Raw genomic sequence first — 25,196 nt, 5'->3', positions numbered from 1 at the left:
AGCGGACAGCAAACCACAGAGTTCCATGAAAATGGACTCATCCATGCAAAATTTCTGCATCACTGCTGGTCATCCTAGACCTTCAAAACAATGTGGTCCCACCAGTGTGCGCTGGTTTCACAAATCCAAAAACACCACTCCACTGTAAACACTCTATCCAGGGCAGCCAGCATTTCTAAGCTCCTGAGCTGCAGGTCTTCATCTCTACCATCTTCCTCCACAACCATCAGCTCAGACCACCGCTTTTGTTGGAACAAATTCTCCACGACATTCCGGGAAGCGGTCATAATATACTGTGCAATGGCTTAAAGCATTTGAGGAACCATGCTTGTGCTGTTCCAGAGAAAATGGCGCAGTCTATCATTTGTTTATTTTTGCATGGTTCATGGGTACTATGCATTCTGGGATAGTGCGCTGCTTCTGGGATAATGACATCAGACACCCACAAGCAACTGCAATACATTTTTTCCCCCACAGCCCAGTGGTGCAAAACCCGTAGAATGCAATAGGGCAAAGGCACTTTGGGATAGGTACCCACAATGCATTGCTCACACAGACAAACTTGGATAAGGCAATGGAGACATGGTAAGTAAACACAGAGAAATGGTAAGTCAACTTGCCTGAATAATTGTGGACAATTAATTTTGCGTTTATAACATTCAGGTTAAAAACTCATTTGTTTTAAAAAAAAAATCAGATTTTATTTCATAATGTAGATGTAGTGTAACAGTTATTCTAATAATCTCTTTCACAAGCAAAACAGCCTCCTAGCTTGGGCCCAATCCTTCACCCTGTTCAGTCTGAGCTGTTTCTAGCACGTATCGTGGGAGGTCTCCTGGTGTCTTGCCACCCAAATTGTTTGATTCAAACTTTTATCACCCTGGTTGGAAATGTACAAGATCCAGAAGGGGTTCCAGCATCAGGTGGCTTGGCCACATGTCCTTGTAGGACCAGTCACAGTCCAGGCTCACAGGAAAACCAAAACCATTCGCAGAGCATTACCTTGAGCATCAGGCCATTATGTTTGTTGAGTATCAGTAATGGTGCTCATTAGCACACTCAGAATTATGAACAGTTCCATGCATAATATTTGTAACTTCCCATACAAGAATGATACGTGCACACAAATAGAATGTACATATTCAGCAGATCATAACTTTAAAAATGATACATCACACTATGCTTTTTGCCCAATGCGTCTATGAAGTATGCATATTTTAAGGCAGTGTTCACAAAGCATGGAAGAGTGTAACAGGATTGCCTATCAGTGCTGTCTTCAGTGTGAACTCTGAGGTGCAAGTAAACTGGGGGAGTGACTGGCCCTTTGGAGCTGGTAGTAGCTGACTACTGCTCTGGTTCTTGATGCAAAGGACCAGCCATCATAAAGGTGTGACAGAGCAGATGCCCAAGGGGACAGGCTGTGTGTGCCTGCAGGGTCTGGTTGAGCTGGTGCCTGAGAATGTGGTGAAATCTGAGTGCAGAATTATCAGCCGTTCATTCCTAGGTTCCTACCCACACTCTGGTGTCATTCAGGCACCATCACCATGAGCACTAAAGTTATCACAAGCTGACAAGAACCAGGAAATTCCCAGTGAATACTGATGTCATTTTCTGAGCGTCCCACTACTGTGCAAAATGAGGAGCCAGGCACAGCCTGATCTGGGGCTGTTGGGGCTGGAGCACAGCTCAGTTTGAGGACATGAGGCTGGGAGCACATTGGGGGGTGCAGGGCAAGATGCAGGGACTCTAAGATGGGATACGTGGGCCACTGTGATTGATCTGTCAGCCCCAGAGCAGGCTGGGGAGGTTTGGGGCTGTGCCAGTCCAAGTAGAGGTATTCACTAGACCTGAAGCAGCAACTTTTACCTGCTCTGTGCTCTGAATGGACCCAGAATGAGGCTGCCTGGTCAGCTGGGCCACTCCCTCAGTGTTGTCAGTTTTTCTGACCTGATGGGCAATGATGCTGTCTGGGGAGCAGGCTGAACACTGCTCCAGCAGCTGCTCACTGCTGGTTGGGGGGTGGGGTGGCAGGAAGACAGGGCAGGGGGTTTGGCAACACAGACCTGTGCTGAGCCCCACACTGCCAGATGTGCCAGGTCACAGATCCCGTCACTCACTCACCCACCCTCTCATTGGTGACAGCCAAGATGGGGCAGGCCTGTGCATGGAACCCAGAGCGCCTGCTTCAGGACTTGACCTCCCCACCCCACAACCTGGGTTTCTGCTTTATGAGCCACTGGCCCCGTCCTCTCTGTCCCAATGCATTCATGCTCTTCCCCGGGCCCCAAAGGCCTCTAGCTCCCAGCCCTTCTCCCCTCTACTGGGCCTCCTGCAGCCTCCAGCTCCTTCACATTTCTCCAAGCTGGCCTCAGCCCCAAGCACACAACCAACTACCTGGCCAAGGGCAGACCCCTGTTGCCAGTGCCCACCTGAGGGCACACACCCTCCACCCCTCTTGCTGCTGCTTTGGCCCACACACTGCACTTTTTCTCTGCTCTTGATTTCAGAGTCTGTCTCCTATTACTGCCAGGGCTTCTCATGCTCCCCTATTTTTAATTGGGGGCTGTACCACAGGGCTCTGCTCATCTCCCAATCCAGTGTCACAGCTGCCCTCCTTATGTTATTGATTCCACTCTGCCTCTCCCCTCAGCCTCCACGGGACTGGGGGCTTGGCTCTCACTGCAAACTCAGTCCTTCTGAGCTACACTTCTTGTCCCTGACAGCTCCCTGACAGCTGCATGGTCTGTCTAGACTCCCAAGAGTATGGAAGGCTCCCAAGTGCAATTGCACAAGGTCCCCTCCCCCAATGTCACCACTGACCCTGTGAAAGGGGTGGAGAGGAGGAAGGCTGATCACAGTCACTTGCTACAGCCTGTCTGGGCAGTTGGTGTGCTCAGCTGGTTTTGCTTTGTTGCTAAAGGAATCAGAGAGTGTCTTGAGCCACCTGCTTCTTGTAGGTGCGGCAGCTGAGCTCAGATTCTCAGAGCACTGAAGAAAAGGGAGTGTGTTGGCCTGCAGAGCAGGAAGGCAATGTGCTTGAGCCCTGAGAGCAGCATGGAAGAAGGGGAGGAAAACAGCAGTGGGAGATGACAGCTGGGGTTTGTAATTGGCAAGACCTACAACCTAGGGCAGCAAGTCCATAAACAACTTTACCGTGCACTAAACCAGTGCCAGCTCTCGTGCCCCTACCCAGTATATTAAGTGGACAGGGGTCTCTCCAGCTGTACCTACAGGAAAGGGACAGAAATGGACAGAATATATCAAGAAACCTGGAGGGCAAGCAGTTGGCTGGCAGACTTCTTCAGAACATCCACTCTTCCAGCATATCACTGAAAGATCCAAGATCATTGCCTTTTTGAAGCTCAGAAAAGAGGCCGCTAACTCAAAGATCTGCCAGCCCTTCTCCCTCCATAGCAGATGCTATGAACCATTGGTGAGGCTCCTACTTCTAAATTATAGCCAACAGTGCAGCAACTGGTCCCCAGGAGCAGGCTGTAGTCAGTTCCATTGAATTTGACTGCTGGCAAAAATTAAAAACACCAACCACATTCATTGACTTTTCTTCTGCATCTGACACTGCTGGTGCATGGATACCCTGCTGAAGTTAGCATTAACCTGCCATGCACATCAACCATGGCCTCAACACTGTAGTAGTAGTAGCATCCTTCAGTCTACATAGACTATGGATCGCGCCCTTCGTAGTTCCATTTGGGATCATCATTTGCAGCATCAATTGTGACTGTGAAGGCCCACATGAGAGTGACAGTCCTTGCTCGATCTGTTGCATGTGTAATGGATGTCTGGAAGGTCCTTACTGTGACTTCTGTGGGCTCACCTCCCCTCTGCTGGCTGTCTGATCCTCACCTCACCCTTCTGAAGATGCTGAGTAACACAAGATTCAACCTAGAGCTTGAACCATCTCCCAGCAAATCTCAGAGAATGAGCAACAACCTCCCACAAGGATCCAAGTTACCCTCTGCACTGTTCAGTCTGTCTCCCAGCAACATACCAGTCGTCTGTATTCCTCTATGCAGACGACATAGCGCGAGCAGCACAAACATTCTCTCTGAAGGCCACGGTCAAGGTCATGACTAATGACCTCTGGACACTTGAGACGCAATACAAAGTTCAGTGTCCGAAATCCAGCCCTTTGAAGCCACTCATCTCTGCCTTCTACCTGAACAGCCTCAAGGCCAAAATGCCACTGACAGGGGACTTTTGGGGTCTGCCTCTATCACATGACCACTGTCCTCAATAGCTTGGAATGACCCTTGATCAGATGCTAAGCCATAGGTTCCGATTCTGTGGCTGCTCCAAGGGTGGAGCACCTCTGGGAAGAATGAATGGGTGCTCAGCACTTACCAGAACCAGGCTACCCCTTCTGCCTGCCTCCCCCTATGCCTCTTGTGTGGTGATGGCCCCATGCTTCCTAACTGCTCTTCCTCCCTGCCAGCTCTTCTGGAGCATCACAAACAGCTGATATGCCCTGGTCACACTCTAAGAGGAAGGAATAGGAAATGGAGTAGGGAAGCATGAATTGCGTGTGTAGCAGGGGCAGGAATGGGAGGGGGTAGGGGCTTCAAGGAAAAGGTGGAGTGGGTGCAGTGCCTAAAGCCAGGGTGTCAAGTACGCCAAGGAAAGATGAGGAGTTGGTGCCTGTGTGCTGACCTGTCAACAGCACCAAACAGAAAATAAAGACAAGCGTTAACATCATCCAGCAGCTCACTGGCCCCTTTCCAGGAGTGCAATTCACATGTTAGGACAAAGTCTCACCTTGCATGTCAGCATAGTGTAACAGCTCCCACACTCATCTCTCTCTGAGACTGACATCAATGATACTAAGGATTGTTAGCAGCTCTCAGTTCCACTCCAGTTACGTGGTTCCCAGTGTTGGTGGCCATCACCACGCGAGACACTGCTGAGGTCCTGGAGTACACTGGTCTCAGCTGCTCTGAACCTGCCAATACACCAAGACCTCTATTAACTGCCACGGTCGCAACTCAAACTGGATTCACACATCAACACTACAAAGTCACTGGGAAGGACACCAGCACTTGCTGGCTCGAATCATAGGCTACTTTGACATCCCAAACAAAGATCTGATTGAAGAGCCAATGAATGAAATCCCGAGATTCTGCCTTCCCCATTAGTAGTACCTAGCCCTCAGCCATGTTTGGCCAGCACATGAAGGTGTAGGCATCTCCACCACAAATGGCCCCTCAGAGCATCAACAAATTATGACTCTGGTTCAGTGTAAACCACGTAACGCATCAGGAACAACTGCCCCGTTCAAGCTTACCCTGGTGGCACAAGGGGGATCCACCTGCTGCTCCAGCAGCATGAGAATGGCCTTTGAATGTCAACCTTCAATAATACTCACAGCCCATCGGCAGGCAAGGAGGATGCGCAAGAGGAGCCATGACCGGAGTGTATGGCGGAGAAGTCAGGTGGAGGAGGGAATTGCACAGTGCCGCAGGGCTCTACCTATAGGACTAACAAACAAAATGTTTGTTATTTAACAAACCCTATTCTGTCTTCCGACTTGGGCCCAGGTGTTTGCCAGCTGCTCCTCCCAGCAAGACATCCGCCTTCCGTGACAGCATCCTTCTGTTTGCAGCGTGGAAGGAGCTGGGCAGTGGTCCAGGAACACTCTGTCATGCTGGTGTCAGGCAGCAGTGCATGGGCAGCAGTAAGAATAAACAGAGTAACTGTATGGCCAGCCCTTGCCATGGGAGGGGACAGGCCTGAATGGGGCAGGTCACGCTTCCTTGCACTCCGCACCTTGCAGGCAAAGCTAGGTAAGCGCTGGTGAACTTGGCTCAGGGAACCAGGTGAGCAGTTGGCGGCTGCTCAGGCACCAGGGCAGAACTCTTGTCCAGATCCCAGGGCAAGAGCTGCTCAGAGTTCCCAGCTGCAGGACACACTGTGTTTTATTTGTCCCAGGACACCCAAGAACTCTGCTCGGTGCTCTGGAGTGCCACCTCCTGGCACTTTCTCTGATAACTGGGTACAGCTGTACAGCCATGGCACATGCCTGCCATGCCCCACTCATCCTTCCTGGGCCTGCCTTAGGCCTGCATCTCTCCTCCTCAGCATCGTGTACAGCAGGTGTGTGGGCACAACAGTCTCCCAGCGCAATGTGGCTCTTCAGGGTCACTTATGCTGGTGTGAGGAAGGAATTACACCAGTGAAGCCAATAGACCTGGATGGTATGGAACTGTGGAACTGTGGAAAGAAGGACATGAGTCATACCCAGAGATGGATCAAATCCTTAGCTAGAGGTGAAAGAAAAGCCCAGATCCACACAGAGCTGCTGACCAGCCACCACGGTGGAGGAGCTGTAAACTTCACAGATGCTGTACCCTGTTGTGATCTCCGGGTACATCTCCCTTGGAAGAAAAGGGACTTCTAAAGCAGTGTCAGCTAATGCAAGTTGACTAACACCGGGTATGCCCTGCTGAAGACAGGCCCCTGTGTGATTTTTGTCATGACTAAGCAGGTCAAGTTAACACCTGTGGAGGAGCCTGAGGTTTAGATCAACCAGCTAAGGTACAAAACTCACAACAAGTCGTATGTTGGTGAGGGGCTTGTGCAGGCCCCAGCGAGAGACATCACTCCTGCTCAAGGGGCCCAGTTGGCAGAGCCAGCCACCACAACACACAGGGATCTAGAGGGACTCACTCTGAGGATGTGAGGAGTGGCTGAAGGGCTCCTGGACTAGGGTGAGAGGCTACGTGGTTGGCATGCAAGTAGATGGCAAGCTGGGAAGAAGCACAATGACAAGTCACAGGTTGTGCACTGAGTGGTGCGCAGCAATGCAGGCAGGGGTGGAGCTGGGCAATGGGACCCTCGTGTGTGATCTGGGAGTGAGAAATGGAGGGGACACAAGCCAGGCAGTGGACAAAGGCCTGTCTTTGGTCTCTTCTGCATAGGGCAGAAGGGGAGGGAATGGCTGAGGGCACTGAGCGTCTCTGCTGCAAACTCAAGTCAGCTGACAGGCCCATGCAGTGCTCCTGAGAGTGGCTAGTATTGTCAGATTAGGTGGCTAATGATGCATTTTCCTTTTTCTCAAAAAAAACACGATTTAAACCTGCATGTAGACGCTCTACCGTCTGCCCAGGGGGTGCTCCCATTTCACTGCCACATCTGGAGAGGTGTAGGTATATGCCACATAGAGAGAGCTACAGGTTAGATATTAGGAAAAACTACTTCACCAGGCAGGTGGTGAAGCACTGGAATGCGTTGCCTAGAGAGGTGGTGGATTCTCCATCCTTCAAGGTTTTTAAGTCCAGGCTGGACAAGGTCCTGGCTGGGATGATTTAATGAGGGATGATCCTGCTTGAAGCTGAGGGCTGGACTAGATAACCTCCTGAGCTCCCTTCCAGCCCTGTGATTCTGTGATTCTGTGTGATTCTGTGAAAGGGTTAGCACATGCTGTCCCAGAGCCAGAGGGAGGCTGAGTGCTTGGCCACATGCCCATCCTTGGGACACGTACATTGTCTGGAGAAGGGGTGAGATCCCCAGCTCTTAACACAAACAATGGTAAATGTTCTCTGTGTACTTTTGGGGTCACTAGGTTTGGATTACAGCCACTGTGAGCCAGAAGCAAATTATTATTATTCCCTGAAATCAACATTTGCCATTTGTCTCCAGCCAGGGAAAGGCTGTGCCAGTCTCTGAGGGAGAGGGCAGCGAGGGTTTCAGTGCAGGACTCTGCCCTCTTCCTTCACCCTTTTCCCAAGCAAGGCCTGGAGACAGATGCTCAGTGGCAAGGAACTGCGCTGCAGGGAGAAGGATGACTGTTTTTCACTGCACCTGTTTTCATGCCCTGGCTGCACACTGCCACAGTAACATTTTGTGTTCACAAGTGCCTGATTAGAGCAGCCAGCTTGCACCCTGCACAGCTCCTGGCATGAAACCCACATGGTCCTCTGGAACTCTCCCACCAGTAGCCTGGAATCTCTGCCCTTGCAGGCTCAAGGCTTATGGAAAAACTCTTCCATAATGAGAGCTCAGACTCCTTTAAGGTACCAAGCCAAGTGCTGAGTCCCTCCTGTTGGCACTGTGTAACTGGCCTGCAGCTGCTGGTCAATAATTACCTGCTTCCTACTGCCTTGCAGCTGCTGTATGGGACTCCTCTCCAGTTCAGCCAGACAGCTTGTCACTTAAACTGCTTGTTGGGCCTGAGTCCCTCTGCACCTAGGTCAAGCAGCCTTCTGTTTTGAATTCAAGGAAGTAAAAAGGCTTCACTGCCCCAGGCATCTGTGACACCTTGCTGTATCAACCCCAGAGGGGTAGGGCTGCATTGTGTAGAGGCTGGTATTTTAAGTTATTTGGCTCAGAAGAGTCAAACTCAAAGCACAATAATTTTTTGGTAAAGATCAGGAAGTGACCACTAGAAGAAGATGGGATGTTTAGTTAAAAGAACTGCTGCAATGGCATGTGAAACTGTATTGTACTGTTCAGCCACCAGGAGGCACTGTATATAAAAGTAGCTTATTTAAGAACAACAAGAAGTGTTGTGGCACCTCATAGGCGAACAGCTATTTTGGAGCATAAGTTTTTGTGGGCAAACACCTGCTTTGTCAGATGACTCATGCATCAGGAGGACTGGCCACATATCTTTCTAGGATCAACCACAATTTGGGCTTAAAGGGAAAAACAAAACAATTCACAGATTGCTGACGATCACTGAGCCTTTAAATTCCTGAAGTATTACTAATGATGGAGTACCTGGACTAATAAAACAGGTTCCCATTTAATATGTCTATTTTCACCTACAAGAAAGATACATGCACACAAATAATATATACATACTTATCAGATTACAATGTTTAAAATGACATGACACATGATACACTTCATATAAATAATCTTGACTTATGAATATTTGTGAGTGAATTTTCATATAGCATGGAGTGTGACCCTTCCTTTACGCCTGTTATAGTCTTGGCCTTCATAACCTCCTCTATCAGAGTTCCACAGGCAGACAGTGTGGTGAGATACTTTTGTTTGTTTAAAAACTGCATAAGATCTGTTAATGTTCTGCCAGGTATGGTTAAGATTACTTAAATAAGATAAGTATCAGAGAGGTAGCCGTGTTAGTCTATAGTAATACTTTAGGAATTTAAAGGCTCGGTGATCAAGTCAGCAATCTGTGAATTGTTTTGTTTTTCCCTGTAAGCCCAAATTGTGGTTGATCCTAGAAAGACATGTGGCCAGTCCACCTGATGCTGGAGCTTATTTTGGATCTGATACTTTTTTTTTTCCCATTCAAGGTGAAAAACATGTGAACTGAGCTCAAAGAACATCTGCCTTGAGTAAAAGGGCTATAAAGGAGGGCAAGTAAACAATAAGGGAGTGGCCAGATTCCAGAAACCCCCGCCCCTCCTTCACACCCATGATGTCTGCTGGAAACCTCTAAGACTGAACGGGCAAAAGGGTTGGGCCCATGCTAGCAGGCTGCCTAGCTTGTGAAAGAGATGAGGAGAAGAACTGTTATGGTAAGAATTTGCACATAAGTTTCCTAGGGGCTTGTCTACACTAGCTCCCTACTTCGAAGGGAGGATGGTAAGTAGAGTGCTGGGAGATTATTAATGAAGTGTTGTGCTGCATATGCAGTATTAAATTAAGCTAATTCTCCCTGGCGGCAACTCCAAAGTGTTAAACGTAGAAGTGCTGGCTCATGTGTAGCTGCGGCTAACCCGCCAGTACTTCAAAGTGCCTGGGCAACTTCTAAGTCCCTTTACTCCTCAGAATTTTGAGGAGTATGATCTATGGTCTGGCTCTGATCTGAAGAAGTGGGTCTGTCCCACAAAAGCTCATCACCTAATAAATTATTCTGTTAGTCTTTAAAGTGCTGCTGGACTGCTTTTTTGTTTTGATAGTATATAGACTAGCAGGGCTTTCTCTCTGTCACTATTCATTGAAAAAGAGGGTGAACTTATAAGTTTTCTCTGTGTAAAACTTTTTTATAGCATATGATGGTTTACTTGGGGTTTGGATCCCATGGGGGGCTGTGTTGCTAGGTGCAATCAATGGCCTCACAGCTTACCCCCCTCAGAGCTCTTATCAATGTCTGTGTTACTCTGCTGGAGGGGCTGTTACCGCAACACTGTGCCCTTGCTGGAGGACACCAGATGACCTTCTGGTCCAGCAGTATAGGGTGGGGGATGCAGCAGAGAGCAGGCTGGCAGGCTTAGTGGGAATTTGTCACAGTGGCATGGTCTAGCAGGGTAATGAGCACAGCTGGTTGCTCTGGATACTACTAGTGATTATCAGCATGTTTTAAATGTGGTGGCTGGGAGAGACCAGAGCGTCTGGTCTATCAGGACAGGGTAGGGGGGGTGCCTCAGAAGGCAGGGTGGTGGGCTCCTGCATTCAGATACTTGAGTGACCTATAACCCAAACCAGCCATAACTATTTATTTGGTAAAGTGGCTCCATCTGTTGAACATCTGGGCAGAGTAGTAACAGAGAGTAAGCCGTGCTAGTTTATACACTATCAAAACAAAAAGCAGTCAAGTAGCACTTTAAAGACTAGCAAAATAGTTTATTAGTTTTTGTTTTGTTTTGGTGGGCAGAGTAGGGCTACGTCTACATGTGAAGCCTACATCGAAGTAGCTTATTTCGATGTTGCGACATCGAAATAGGCTATTTCGATGAATAGCGTCTACACGTCCTCCAGGGCCGGCAACGTCGATGTTCAACTTCGACGTTGCTCAGGCCAACATCGAAATAGGCGCAGCGAGGGAACGTCTACACGCCCAAGTAGCACACATTGAAATAGGGATGACAGGCACAGCTGCAGACAGGGTCAACGGGCGGACTAGCGCTTCCGGGGCAACAGCTAGCCGCTCCCTTAAAGGGCCCCTCCCACATACACTCAGCCTGCACAGCACGCGGTCTGAGGAGCCATAGGCACACAGACCCCGGGCGCTGCAGTCATAGACCCCCAGCAGCAGCAGCAGCAGCAACAGCAGCAGCTAGAGGTCCACCCCGCCCTCCCGGCAGGAGCAGGGCTTGCCCTGGCCCATGCCATGTGGGAGGCAGCTGAGTACCTCCTTGCCCCAGGGGAGGAGATGCCCCCAGGGCATCAGGGCTCAACCCCTACCCCTGCAGCACCCCGCTCCACCCCCCGCCTCACACGCCGGCGGCTGTGGAGCTAACCCACCAGCACCGACTGGTGGGAGCGGCTGGTGCTTGGGGAGTGGGACGACGACCACTGGCTCAGGAACTTCAGGATGAGCCGGCAGACATTCCTGGAGCTGTGCCAGTGGCTCACCCCCGCACTCAGGCACCAGGACACTGCCATGCGGCGTGCCCTCCCTGTGGAGAAACGGGTCGGCATCGCTGTCTGGAAGCTGGCCACTCCGGACAGCTACCGATCCATGGGGCAGCAGTTTGGTGTCGGAAAGGCCACCATCGGGGCTGTCTTCATGGAGGTAAGAGAACCCACAGGGGGAAGCCAGGGCAGGGCAGGGGGGCCAGGGCAGGGCAGGGCAGGGGGGCCAGGGCAGAGCAGGGGGGCCAGAGCAGGGCAGGGCAGGGGGGCCAGAGCAGGGCAGGGCAGGGGGGCCAGGGCAGAGCAGGGGGGCCAGGGCAGGGCAGGGCAGAGCAGGGCAGGGCAGGGGGGCCAGGGCAGGGCAGGGCCACGCACACCCTGCTCACCCCTCACTGGGGCTGTCCCATGTGCTTTCTCTGCAGGTCGTGCGTGCAATCAACGCCATGCTCCTGCACAGGCTCGTGAGGCTGGGGGACCCACATGCCACTGTCGCCGCCTTTGCCACCCTGGGCTTCCCCAACTGCTTCAGGGCTCTGGATGGGACTCACATCCCCATCCGCGCCCCGCATCACAGTGGAGGACGATACCTCAATCGGGAGGGCTACCATTCTGTCGTCCTGCAGGCCTTGGTGGACATCCGGGGACGTTTCCAGGACATTTACGTGGGCTGGCCTGGCAGCACCCACGACGCCCGGGTTTTTCGGAACTCGGGCCTGTGCCGCCGGCTGGAGGCGGGGACCTACATCCCCCAGCGGGACATCCCTCTGGGGGACACCACCATGCCCTTCTGCGTCATCGCAGATGCGGCATACCCCCTCCGGCCGTGGCTCATGCACCCCTACACGGGCCACCTCCCCACTAGCCAGGAGCCCTTCAATGAGCGCCTGAACCGTGCGCGCCAGGTAGTGGAGCGCTCATTTGGCCGCCTCAAGGGACGCTGGCGATGTCTCCTGACCCGCCTGGTTCTGGCCCCAACAACATCCCCCAGATTGTGGGTGCCTGCTGTGCCCTGCACAACCTCGTGGAGAGCAAGGGGGAGACCTTTCTGCAGGGCTGGGCCGCGGAGGCCGGCATGGCACACGTGCAGCCACCTGCTGCCCGCAGTCGGCAGGTGGACCCAGAGGGGACCCGGGTCCAGGAGGCCCTGCGGGCCTACTTCGACCAACAGGCCGCGGGGTGAACTCTGCCCAGGCCCCCTACTGCCCGCCCCTTCCTCCCCCACACTCCTGCCCCAACGCCCACACCATGGAGCACCCCACCGCCCCCCCCACTTGTCCTGGACAAATGACAGCACGAACTTGTGGGTGAACGTAAATTTTTTTTTTTCTGGCCGAACCTTTTTTTTGGGGTGTAAATAAATATGTGAAGCACAAACAGAAAACTAAGTACAAACGTTCAACCAAAGAAATATGTACACAAATAAAACAAACCAAAGAAACAACTGTGTGGCATACATAATAAAAAGAAAACCAGGGAGGAGAAAGGGGAGAACCATTTACATGAGGGGGACGGGGCAAACGGGGGCACCAAAAAAACAGGGTCCAAGTATATACAACAAGGGGGGGGCCACGTCCCGGCCCCTCGCCCCTATAGCCCTGCACTGGGCGTGCCCAGCCGGGAGCCCCGCCGTGCCTGCAGTCTGGTCCGTGGCTGGGTGGGAGCGGGCTGGACCGGAAGATATCGGTGCCGGTGAGTGTCAGGTGGCTCCAGGGGTCCCTCGGCGCTCTGGCCCTCGCGGGTGGGTGGTGGGGCGATGGCGGACGGGCCGGCGACGGCCGGAGCAGCTGGTGGTGGGGCTGCAGGGGCGGGCGATGGCTCGGCCGGCGTGGCATGGGGGGGGGCCAGGTAGTCCACCAGCCAGTTAAAGGTCTGCATATAGGCCCCCCATGCCTCCTGGCGCCAGGCCAGTGCCCGATCCTGCAGCTGGAGGTGCTGCTCCGATACCTCCAGCTGCCGGCGGAGGATGGCCAGCAGCTGGGGGTCCGTCGCTGTCGCCGGTAGTAGGCGCGGGGTCCACTGTCTAGCCCTCCGCGGGGCCGGTCGTTCCTCGGCTGAGGGGCTGCCCTGGAGCGATGGTCCCGGAGGGCTCTCCGGGACAACTGAGGCCTCGCCGGCGCTCTCTTCCGGTCCTTCTGATGGTGCAGGTGCAGGACACAGGAGAGGAGGGGGGAAAGAAGAATGGAGACAGGCGTTAGTGTGGGCCCCGAGCCGTGGCCTCTGTCCCCCCCGCCCTGTGCTGCAGGTTCCCCATCCCCGTCCCTGGGAGATGCTGCTGTGATGGATGGGGTTCAGGGGTCCCCCTGCCCTGCACCCCGTCCCCTGGTGGGAGCGACTCTCACTTCACCCCACAGGGTCTGAGAGCAGGAGAGGTTTCTTAGGCCACAGATGGCCAGTTTCTGGCAGGAGTGACAGCACCAGCTGTCGGAAGAGACAGTCCTTCCAACCCGTCGTGGGGAGAAGACCCCAAGGGGTGCCCCTCTGGGATGCAGCTTTCCCCCTCCTCAGGCTGGCTGCCTACCAGCTCTCCCTTCCCGTAGCCTCTACCTGTGGCCCTCGCCCCCCAATTCCAAGCCAGCTCGGCTCCTCCCTCCTGTTGGTTCAGGGCAGAGGTGTCACCTGCCAGCTGTAGCGCCAGGATTCTCCTTTGGCCCTGGGAGCTATTCGGCTCTTGTGGCTCACATGTAGCCTGAGTCTCCCTTTTGCACTCCCCCCACTCCATCACATGCTGCTGCTGTGGGGTGTCCCACCCCCTCCTCCCGGGGGCCCCTCGAGGTTCCGCTCCTCCCTGGCCCGGGGATGGGGCATGGCACTGTCATGCGGGGGGTGGGGGCACGGGCTGATGGCTGCAGTGCTGTGAGGGCCATGGCCCTGGTGTCCTTGGGGCCATGGCCATGTGAGCATGTGGGGGGGCCCTGCACACATATCTCTTACCCCCGCCCCTCAAGCCCAGGGGTGTCCACCAGAGGTGGGTACCTACCTGTCGGTCCGCTCCCACGGTCCGGAGATCCCCGGGGGTCGGAGTCCCGGCTGCTGCTCCGGGATGGCAGGAGGAGGATCTGCAGGCTGGATTCTGCGGAGGAGGAGCCCCCCTCCTCCTCCTCCTCCTGCCGCGATGTCCCGGGGATGGCCTCCGTGGGGGGCCCCTGGGGTGCGGGGCTTGCCTCCGGGGCGTACTCCGGCTGGAGGGCCTGCTGGGGCTCGTCAGCCGAGGTGTCAAGGGTGGCCGGAGGGGAAGAGGTGTGCCGGGAGCCCAGGATGTCCCTGAGCTCCCTGTAAAAGGGGCAAGTGACGGGGGCGGCCCCAGATCGGCTGGCCGCATCCCGGGCCCAGGCATAACCCTGCCGCAGCTCCTTCACCTTACTCCTCACATGATCCGGAGTGCGGGCAGGGTGACCCCGGGCAGCCAGGCCATCGGCCAGCCGAGCGAACGCATCCATGTTCCGCCTCTTGCTCCCCATTACCTGGAGCACCTCCTCCTCGCCCCAGAGCCCCAGCAGGTCCCGCAGCTCGGCCTCCGTCCAGGAGGGGCCCCGCTGCCGCTTTCCAGACTGGGTGGCCCTCTGGCTGGGCTGGCTGCCCTGGCTCCCCTTGGGGGCGGTCCCCTGGGGGCGGTGGGGGGGCTGCTGGCTCGCCATCGCCACTGGCTGGGTGGCTGATGGCTGTGCAGGCTGCCCGCATGTGCAGGCTGCAGCCTGCACGTTGCCTCAGCTTCCTGCAGAGGCAGGGCGGGGGAGGGGACCTTTAAGGGGCCGCTCCACGCGGCCACCAGTGAGCTGAGGGGCTGGAGAGAGCGTCTCTCAACCCCCCAGCTGATGGCCGCCATGGAGGACCCGGCAATTTCGACATTGCGGGACGCAGATCGTCTACGCTGTCCCTACTTCGACGTTGAACGTTGAAGTAGGGCGCTATTCCTATCTCCTCATGGGGTTAGTGACTTTGACGTCTCGCCGCCTAACGTCGAAGTTAACTTCGAAATAGCGTGCACGTGTAGACACAGCTTAGATGTGTTTATGCAAACACAGCCTGGTTCTGACATCTTTGCCCCCGCACATCACTAGAGGTCAGCAGAGAGCTCATTCCAAGACAGCTTACAAGCATAACCCTGCTGCCAAGTGTTGTCCTCAGCAAAGGGCGCAGTTCAGTTTGGTAGGGGTTCCTTCTGAAAAGTTAAACTTGGGAAACTGCATATACTACCCCAAGTGCCCTGGTGGGCAACACTCCCCTCACCCCCCCAAGCATTGATTCCAGAGCTTTAAAACAGAGAAAACATTATTGGGAAAGTATCGGAGGGGTAGCTGTGTTAGTCTGGATCTGTAACAGCAACAAAGGGTCCTGTGGCACCTTATAGACTAACAGAAACGTTTTGAGCATGAGCTTTCATGAGCAGAGACTCACTTCATCTGATGCATCTGATGAAGTGAGTCTGTGCTCACGAAAGCTCATGCTCAAAACTTTTCTGTTAGTCAATAAGGTACCATAGGACCCTTCGTTGCTATTATTGGGAAAGGGAGTGAGACCAACAGAAGGAACCAGGGAAAGCCAGAAAACAACCTGTTAACATTATACATGATTAGAAGTAGAATGGATGGGTTTTACTGGCTCCACTTCAAGAGACTGGAATAAGTGCCCTGTGGAGCCCAAAAATTTGTCTGTCTCCCTGCAACAGAAGTTGGTACAATGAAAGATATTCCCTCCCCTGCTTTGTCTTCCCAAGCTCCTGGACCAACATGCCCGCAGGATCACTGCAAGCATCTAGTAGGTAAAACTCCTCACTCATTTCCTGGACCTGAGCATCTTAGCAATTGTCCCAGCTTCACTTCCCTTCTTGTAGCTGTAAGGCAGGGGTGGTGTTTTCTGGCTGCCTCCAGAAATGATTAGGTATTTGGAACGGGGACCATAGGAAGACAGATTAAAAACATTGGGACTTTTCAGCTTAGAAAAAAAGAGACCAAGGTGGGATATTTTCAAAGACACCATAATAGAGGCCGAATTTAAATGTATACCCCAAATTAAAAAACATAGTAAAAGACCCAACAAAGAGCCACTATGGCTTAACAACCGTGTAGAAGAATCAGTGAGAGATAAAAAGGCATCTTTTAAAAAGTGGAAGCCAAATCCTATTGCAGAAAATAGAACGAGCATAAACACTGGGTGAGCTGCTGGAAGTTAGGGCTGGTTATGTGTGCAGGAAAAGAGGAATCAGGGAAAGGGTGCAGGAGTCAAGACAGGAGGCTGGGAGCCAGGAGGAGCCCTGGGGCAGGGTTCTGGAACAATGTAAGCCATCTGATATTGTGCAGCAATATAAAAAGAGAGTAAAACCTACTAAGCCAGTTCCTCCTCCCCCGATCCATCCCCAGCCCCAATTTAATTTCACTGGAGTCAGTGGATTGACAACAGAGAAATTATACCCCTAGCTTTCAGAGCAAAACAGTATATTGTTCCATAGAGAATACCTTCCAATACCTCAGTGTATTCAGTACCGCACAGCATGCCTTCTAATAGCCAAGTGCATTGCCAGCTCTTCCAACCTGCCACCAGGCTATATTCAGCAGACCTGCATTCTAATACCTGACTCTGTAAACTGGATTTTCAGAGCTTGTAACTCATAAGACCCCATGTGAGGTACAGCACTAAAAGGCTTGGACATCCACACCCCTCGTCCTGATGCTGCCTCCTGCAGTCTCCCACTGAAATCTCCTATCATGGGTTTATCTCACCCAAACAGTGACTTGACCTCCTATCCAACCACTGGGCCCAGCTGCCCCCTCCACCTCAAAGATGCACAGGCTACATGGTGCATGTTTGTTTCCTAGTTGCTGCCTGTGGACCGCCCCTTCCTTTCCCCCTTTGCTGTCCTGGCCTAGCTAGTTCTCCCATTCCCCAGGGCAGGGCCAGATTACGATAAGTGCTGCAGCCTACTCGTTGAAATAACCCTTCCCAAACAAATGCTAACACTTGATGGAAGTCACTTATCTGGAAATCCAACTCCAATTGAAAAATCAAATAAACGGGATCTGTGGCAAAGTTCTTCCAGTTTTAATTTACCATGTATCAATTAAGTAAAGTAACAGAATATTTAAAAAAATATTGATCAGTTTCCAATAGCTATAAAACTCCTAAAGAATTATATTGTAAAAAGAATTCTTCCCTTTTAAACCATTAATGCCTATGTGAAGTGGAGCAGCCAGACTCTCTACCCTGATTTTGTTTCTCCCATCCCCTCACCTTTTTCCACCTCCTCTCGCAGTGTGGGGGAAGGGGCTGTTGCTCTAGCCTTTGAGGGAAGGCACAAGAAGAAAGCATGGAGCAGGGGATCAGCCTCCCCAAAGGTGGGGGGATGTTTCCACCTGCCTGAACAATTTAAAAGGATCTGGGGTCCTGGGCACTTACTCCTTTGCCCCCATCCATCAGTGGGCCAGGATGAGCCCCCTCCCATACTCCAAACCTCTGAGCCCCAGCCTGTAGCTCCCTCCTGCTGCATCGCAAACTCTTCATTCCTGGCTCTACCCCAGCATGCATGCTTAGCTGGAATACCCTAACCTCATCTGACACCCCACCCTTCTAGCCCAGCCTGGTGCACCCACCTCCCATGTTCTGAACCCATGATTTTTGTGCCCTGCCAAACCTAGGGGTCCCCACAAAATTTAATACCCCTGGTCTCCAGAAGAGTTAATCCAGCCCTACTAGCCCACCTCCATGATCCACCTTCCTTGTCCCCTTCTTCCTGTCTGTGCTCCCTCCTGAGCCCTGTCCCCCAACCTTCATGGGACTCCTTCCAACCCATGATCCCCCATCTAACCCCTGGCCTGGGCCAAGCGGCCCTTCACTAGTAAACTAGTAAAGAGACTTGGCCTGTTTGCACTGCCTGTGGGCTACCAAGTTAAGTGCAACTCCCCAACAGCTGTCCCCGCTGAGCCCTCTCCAATGCATATTCATCTTTGCTATACTGGGGATCCTGGAACTGGAAATAATACTCCAGATGCGGCCTCACCAACGCCAGTTAGAGGGGAATAATAACCTCTCTAGATCTGCTGGAAATGCTCCTCCTAATGCACCCCAATACGCCACTAGACTTCTTGGCTGAAAGGGCACACTGTTGACTCATATCCAGCCTTTCATCTACCATAATCCTCAGGTCCTTGTCTCCTGCGCTGCTACTTAGACAGTTGGCACCCAGCCTGTAACAATGCTTGGGATTCTTCCATCCCACATACAGGACTCTGCACATGTCCTTGTTGAACCCCAATATGCCATTAGCCTTCTTGGCTACTAGGGCACACTGTTGACTCATATCCATCTTATATTTTATTTTATTTTGGTAACTAACTCTGACTTTTTGCCCATTGTTTATAATCACTAACAAAAATATTGTCAGCTCTACTGTTCATCTTCTCCTGTGTGTTTGCCTGAGGTGTCCCATGTAATTATTTGCTCAAGTATCGGAAGTTGGTATACATCCCCTTTCCATTCATGAACTGGTGAGCCAATTCATAAATTTGACCGTGTATTCCAGATGTCTGGGAGCTGGCGAGGCGGGGGGGGGGGGGCGGGCGGGGTTCAGCTGAGCTGTGGCTACACGTAAGCGCCATTTCAAAAGGGCAAAAATCAAAGTTCAGCTTTCGAAAAAGCGGCCATCGAAAGAGAGCCCCCGCCGCCATTTTTCAGATCGGCGTTCCGATCTGCTCTTTCAAAATGCCATCGAGGTCTTTCGAAAGAGAGTGTCCACATGGCTCCAAGCTCTCTTTCAAAAGAAGGGAGGCAGGAAACGCCGCGGATGGGGTCCCATGGCCGACAAGCCCTTCTGGGGCCGAGGCCAGCCGCCTCCTTTAAAGGGCCCCCCTCCCTCCACCCTCCCCTCCGCACGAGCCGAGTGCTGCCCAGCCTGTCCCAGCCCGACAGAGCCCACTCGTGCCCGCCATGGAGGCCCAGCAACAGCTCCAGCAGGAGGATGCCCTCATTATGGACGTGCTGCTGGCAGTGCTGTGCACCCTCGACATAGCTGCACCTGAGCTCATTGGGTGGCTGCATGCCCCCCCCCCCCCGGCCAGGGCCATGGGGCTCCTCCCCAGGGCACCGCCGGGTGCCCCCCCCCAGCTGCCCCAATGCCTCTGGACTCACCCCAGCAGTGCCGACGGGTGGGAGCCTGTGGTGCTAGGGGAGTGGGGTGAGGAAAGGTGGCTGCAGAACTTCCGCATGTCGAGGCAGACCTTCAATGAGATCTGCCACTGGCTCGCCCCTGCACTCCGGCACCACGACACCTGCATGCGGCCAGCCCTCACCCTGGAGAAATGGGTCGCAATTGCCATGTGGAAGCTGGCCACCCCAGACTCCTACTGCTCCATGGGACAGCAATTTGGGGTGGGCAAGGCCACCATCGGGGCTGCACTTACGGAGGTAAGATGGGGCTGGTTGGGTGGGAGGGCTGGGGCAAGAGGAACCCTCCCCTGCAAGGGGCCAGATGGGAGGGGGCGGGGGCTGCACAGGCCAGGGGCTGGAGGGGAGGGGGCAGAATGGGCCCAAAGTGTGGGGTGGCAGCCGCCAAACCCACACTAACGCACGTGTCCCCCTTCCCCCTCTGCAGGTCGTCAGGGCCGTCAACGTGATGCTGCGCCATAGGGTCGTCCGCCTGGGGGATGTGGACAGCATGGTCACTGGCTTCCTGGACCTGGGCTTCCCGAACTGCATCGGCGCTTTGGATGGCGCACACATCCCCATCTGCGCCCCACCACACGGCGCCAGCCAGTACGTCAACCGGAAGGGCTACCATTCAGTGGTGCTCCAGGCCCTGGTGGACGCAAGAAGCCGCTTCACCGACCTCTACGTGGGCTGGGCCAGCCGCACCCACGATGCCCGGGTCTTCTGGAACTCCAGCCTCTGCTGCCACATGGGGTCCAGCACTTTCGTCCCTCAGCGGGACATCTCGGTGGTGGAGGACGTCACCATGCCGCTCTGCATGGTGGCAGATGTGGCATATCCCCTGCAGCCCTGGCTCATGAGGCCCTACACGGGACACCTTGACTCCCACCTGGGAGGTGTTCAATGAGCGCCTCAACCATGCCCGCAAAGTGGTGGGAGTGGGCCTTCGGGCGCCCAAAGGGCTGCTGGAAGTGCCTCCTCACATGCCTGGAGGTCGGGGTCCGCAACGTGCCCCAGATGGTGGGCGCCTGTTGCATCCTCCACAACATAGTGGAGGGAAAGGGGGATGCCTATGTCCCTGGGTGGGGAGCCCCTCCGGCTGGCGCTGTCTATGAGCAGCCAAGCGCTGCCACCATCCACCAGGCCCACCGGGACAGCCACCGCATCTGGGAGGCCCTCAGGCAGGCTTTTACTGAAGGCCCCCCTCTGACCCACATGCACGTCCACATCCCACGCACATCCATCACCCATCATCTCTGCCACCCCCATCCCCACCAGCACCGCACCCGCACATCCACCACCAAGGAGCATAGCATGGGGTGGTGAACAATAAAGAAACATTTATGTAAAACTGGGTCCTGGAATATATACATGGGGAACCTAACTTGGAGGCGGGGCATCTAACTTGGAAGGGGGGGGTGGGGTGGCATCTAACTTGGAGTAGGGGTGAGGCACTCATTCCGGGGCAGGCGTGATGGGCCACGAGCCCTGTCGGCCCCTGGAGCCCCTGCTCCCCCGGATACAGGGTCCCTGGTGGCGGGGGCGGGGAGGTGCAAGTAGCACCGGCAAATATTGCCGGCAGGTGGGCCTGGTGGGGGCGGCAGGAAAAGGCTCAGCGGGGGGGCAGGGCCAGCAGAGGGAGTTGCGGGGGGGGGGCGGCGCTCAGGAGGCAGTCCATAGTGGCTGTATGCTCCTGCACAGCCTGGCCAATGCCCTGGAGCGTGTCCAGCAGCCGGTCCCAGGCCGTCCTCTGCCACTCCATATCTGCCCAGGCGAGCTGGAGCTGCTCCTCAGCCACCTTGGCCTGACGCTGGGTGGCTGGGTCTTCCTTGGCCCTCTGGGGGGCCCTCCAGCCACGGCCCCCGACAGAGCACTGCCTGGGGTGGTGTCCGGACGGCTGCAGCTGGTGGGCTGTCTGGCACGAGGGACGGTGCTGGGCTCTCCCGGCCCCTGGATGGTGTGGCTGTGTGGAGAGGAGGACAGCATGTCAGTAGTGTGCCCTAGACGCAGGGGAGCCGGCTGTGGTGTACCTGCCCGAGCCCATCCCATGGGGCCCCCACCCCCACAAGGGACACTGACCGCGTCCCCCGGGAGCACCGACCCATCCCCCCACCTGGGACCGGGCCTCCCAGCCTGGGTGTGATTCCAGAGGTCTCTCCCGCAGGTGGCCCTTCCCAGCCTGCTGTATGCGGGCCCTGGGCGCCGTCCAGCACCAACCAGCCACCACCCCACACGGGTTGCGGCACTGTATACTGAGGGCGGGTGCTGAGCATCGCTGATGTGCCACCGCGGGGTGCCGCATCCCACGTGGGGGCTGGCCTGTGTATGGCCTGGGACCACCAGTCCCATGTGCGGGTGCCGAGCCATTGCGTTGCCCCCACCCTTGGAGTAGGTGTGCGCCCCTCCCTGTACGTACCAGAGGGTCCTTCGGCGAGGTCTGGGGACGGCCGGCCCTCGGTTGCCCGGCTGGAGGAGCGGGAGGGGATAAGAATGTTCAGCTTCCCCTCCTCACTTGACCATCGGTGGCCCCCTCGCCCTCCTGGGTCCCCAATCCGGGCTGCTCCTCCACCCGCAGCTCCTCCCTGGAGGTGTCCAGGAAGGCCACAGGGGGTGAACTCTCCTGGGGACCCAGGATGCTCCAGAGCTCCCGGTAGATGGGGCAGGTCACTGGACCTGCCCCGGAGCGTCCAGCCTGGTCCCTGGCCTGGGCATATCCCTGTTGCAGCTCCTTCACCTTGGAGTGTACCTGGTCTGGGGTATGCTCTGGGTGGCCCCTGGTGCAGAGGCCCGTTGCCAGGCAGCCGAAGGCTGTGGCGTTGCGCTGCTTGACCACTATGTGGCAAAGTACCTCCTCGTCCTGCCACAGGCCGAGGAGGTCCCGCAGCTCCCACTCCGTCCAGGAGAGGGTCCCTTTTTTTTTTCTCCCCCCGGGAGGCTTTTGAGAGGTTGGAGAGGGGGCCGTGGGGCTCGCGGGGTGTCTGGCTGCTGGCCATATGGGCGCTGGAGCGTGTGGCTGGAGCGCGTGTGCAGGCTGCTTCTAGCACACTCAGCTTCCTGCCATGGATTTCCTGTGTGTGTGCGGCTTTAAAGCAGCTAAACGCAGGGACCATAGAGCCCCACTGCTGACAGCTGGAGCAGCCCCACACTTCAGCTGATCGGCACCATGGCAGACCTGTATTTTGAAAGAGAGGGCTGTGTACTCTTTCGATTTATTATTTCGAAAGGGAGAGCTCTTCCTGATATGTGATCGGGGTTCAGATTTCAAAGTCTGAGCCCCGTACTTTTGATTTTCTTTCGAAAGACGGGTTTATGCGTGTGGATGCTCCTCCCACTCTTTCAAAAAAGGGCCTCTTTTTTCAAAGTTTTTTGCACATGTAGACACAGCTTTGGTGTCTCTCTCTCTCTATGTCATTCATGAGTGGCCCTTGAAGCATTCATGGAGTCTAGTGGTGTGGGACCCTCACCCACACCCCACGCTGTTGTGCTGAGTGATAATGGAGCCTGGAGGAGTTTGCTGCTTGTCACTAGCAAGGCATTGTGCCAGCTAGCCCAGACTGGCGGGATTAGGTGGCACATAGGTTCCACAGTTCCAGGCTGCACCCAGGAGCGCCCATCACAACTACTTGCCTCACATTTGAAGGGAGGGGAACCACTGACCATCTCTGTCTGCAATCCAGCCAGAGTGGGGGCAGCATCTAAAACCAAAAGGGACCATCCTGATCATGCAGCTCTGTGATACTCAACTCATTTATAATTGTGGGCCGCATATGTGTAGCTCTTGGTATGTTATGTGGACTACATCCACACACTATATAGCCCACCCCATGGCCAAGGATGGCAGGTCACCCTCATCTTTGTGCTGGGGCCTCAGGCTGTGGGCTGACATCCACAGAGATAGCTTGAACTGCAGAAAAACAGGGGAGCCAGTGCTGCAGAATGGCGTCCACCCCCAGGACAACGTGATGGGCACAGTGCAGTAGATACAGCCCCTGCTTGCTCTAACGAGTGACATTCTGCCTGTTCCAGGGGACTTCTCTTAAGGAAACAGTACTGAATCCTAGCCCCAGCCCTGTAAGGCCAAGGCAGGACTGAGAGCTTCGTGCTGTTGCTGGGCAATCTGCACCACAGCGATTCTGTGACCTCCCCAAGGCCATTTAGTGAGACAGTGGCAGAGTCTGGCATAGATCTGTGGTGTTCAGGCCATCAAGTGCCTGCTTGTACCCACTTGCCCTGCTGCTCATAGCAGCTGAGAAGAAGAGTTCTCACAGGACATATGAATGGGGAGTGTATGAGGACTGGATGACAGAAATTGCTGGGTGCTGTGCGGTTGATGGTATGTGTGACGGGGGGGGGATGGGCTGTGTATGAGGACAAGGCTGAGGTCAATGGGATGGGTGGGGGCTGTATACAAGAGTGGGGCAGAGGTCAATGGTGGATATGGGTGGAGTGGACAGCCTCTGCAGGGGGTAGGGTGGTCGTCAGTGGGCTGGGGAGGTTGTATACAAAGGTGGGGGAGCGGTCAATGGTGAAGGGGGATGGTCTGTGTATGGGGGTAGGCTGCTAGTCAGTGGGATGTGAGGGGCTTTGTACCAGGGTGGGGTGGAGGTCAATGGTGGGCATGGGTGAAAGGGGAGGGTCTATGTACGATGGTAGTGCAATGGTCAATGGGATGTCGGGGGGCTGTGTACAAGGGTGGAGTTGAGGGCAATGGTGGGGGTGAGTGGAGAGGGAGAGATGTTCATGTCTGTGAAGGCAGATTCTGGGGGCGCCTGGGACTGGCTCTAGCACCTGAGTTGCTAGGGGTTGATGCTCTGGTAGGTGTCATTTTGGGGCTGCAATTGCTGATGATGTTCAGCACAGTTATCAGCACATGTTCGGAGTGAAAGTGTTTCAACTGAGAGGTGCTGGGGGGTTGTGAAGTCTTTTTTGTTGTTAGCATTAAATGTATGAGGGCCCTGGTCCTGAAGGGTCTCTGCTTCAGCCAAGGCTGGTGCGGAACAGCAAACAAGCAGCGTCACTAGAAGGGGAACTATCCGGTGTGTCTCCACAGGGCCTGGGTAGGTAGAGAAGGAGCCCCAACAGGGCAGGTCACAGCACAAAGCCAGACACATCCAAACATTTATTAATTAAAAAAAGATAAAATAATTTATGCCCTTTGCAAGCCAAAGGGCTGAGGACCCAGAGCTGCTGCTCATTACGGAGCACAGGGAAAGGTGAGACATCAGGTAGTCAGTGATGCTCAGTGGTGCAGACACATAAGGGTCCATCATGCCACATGCACACCCGACTATCCAGTCCTGCTCCGGTCAGAAAGGCAGAACACTCTGTCTGGCCATGGCCCTCTCCGTGTCAGTGGAAGAGGCCAGCTCAGCATCCCATGCAACTGCTAGGAAGGGAATTAGAAGGTGTGGTCTCACAGACAGCCTGGGGTCTCCCAGACACTGCTCTCCCACACAGCCTTGCACGCTGAGCTGCTAAGTGATGGCTCCCACTTGCTATGACTGCCGGGCTTAGTGGAAGCCACAGGACATGTGTGCAGTGTGCTGCGGCTGAGTGACAGAGCATAGTGGGGAAACTGGGCGCCTGAGGATTTGCGAGCCAGAGCATGAGTGAGGTTGAATGGTAGTGGCTGGTTGCCATGAGAGAACGTGCAGATGATCTAAAGGAGCATTAGGTGCACAGGGATGCTGGTGGGGACCTGTGGGCAGCCGTATGCTATCCACTGCTGCCTCATTTACCATGCAGCTGTGCAAAGGCAAATTGGAGGGCGCTCCAGG

The 25,196-nt window shown here is 54.7% G+C and overlaps 1 protein-coding gene across 1 annotated transcript in view; it reads right to left on the bottom strand.

The window, feature by feature from the left end:
• The window catches only part of LOC142020899 (carbohydrate sulfotransferase 4-like), a 55,941-nt gene extending 35,485 nt beyond the window's left edge, over positions 1-20,456 (bottom strand). The window contains exon 1 of the mRNA XM_075009140.1: positions 20,309-20,456. Within this exon, the coding sequence (XP_074865241.1) occupies positions 20,309-20,456 (148 nt within the window). The remainder of the gene's footprint in view (positions 1-20,308) is intronic.
• Between the last annotated feature and the right edge of the window lie 4,740 nt (positions 20,457-25,196).

Source organism: Carettochelys insculpta, chromosome 14 (assembly GCF_033958435.1).
Source record: "Carettochelys insculpta isolate YL-2023 chromosome 14, ASM3395843v1, whole genome shotgun sequence".
Taxonomy (NCBI): Eukaryota; Metazoa; Chordata; order Testudines; family Carettochelyidae; genus Carettochelys; species Carettochelys insculpta.
This window is presented reverse-complemented; position numbering and strand designations above follow the sequence as displayed.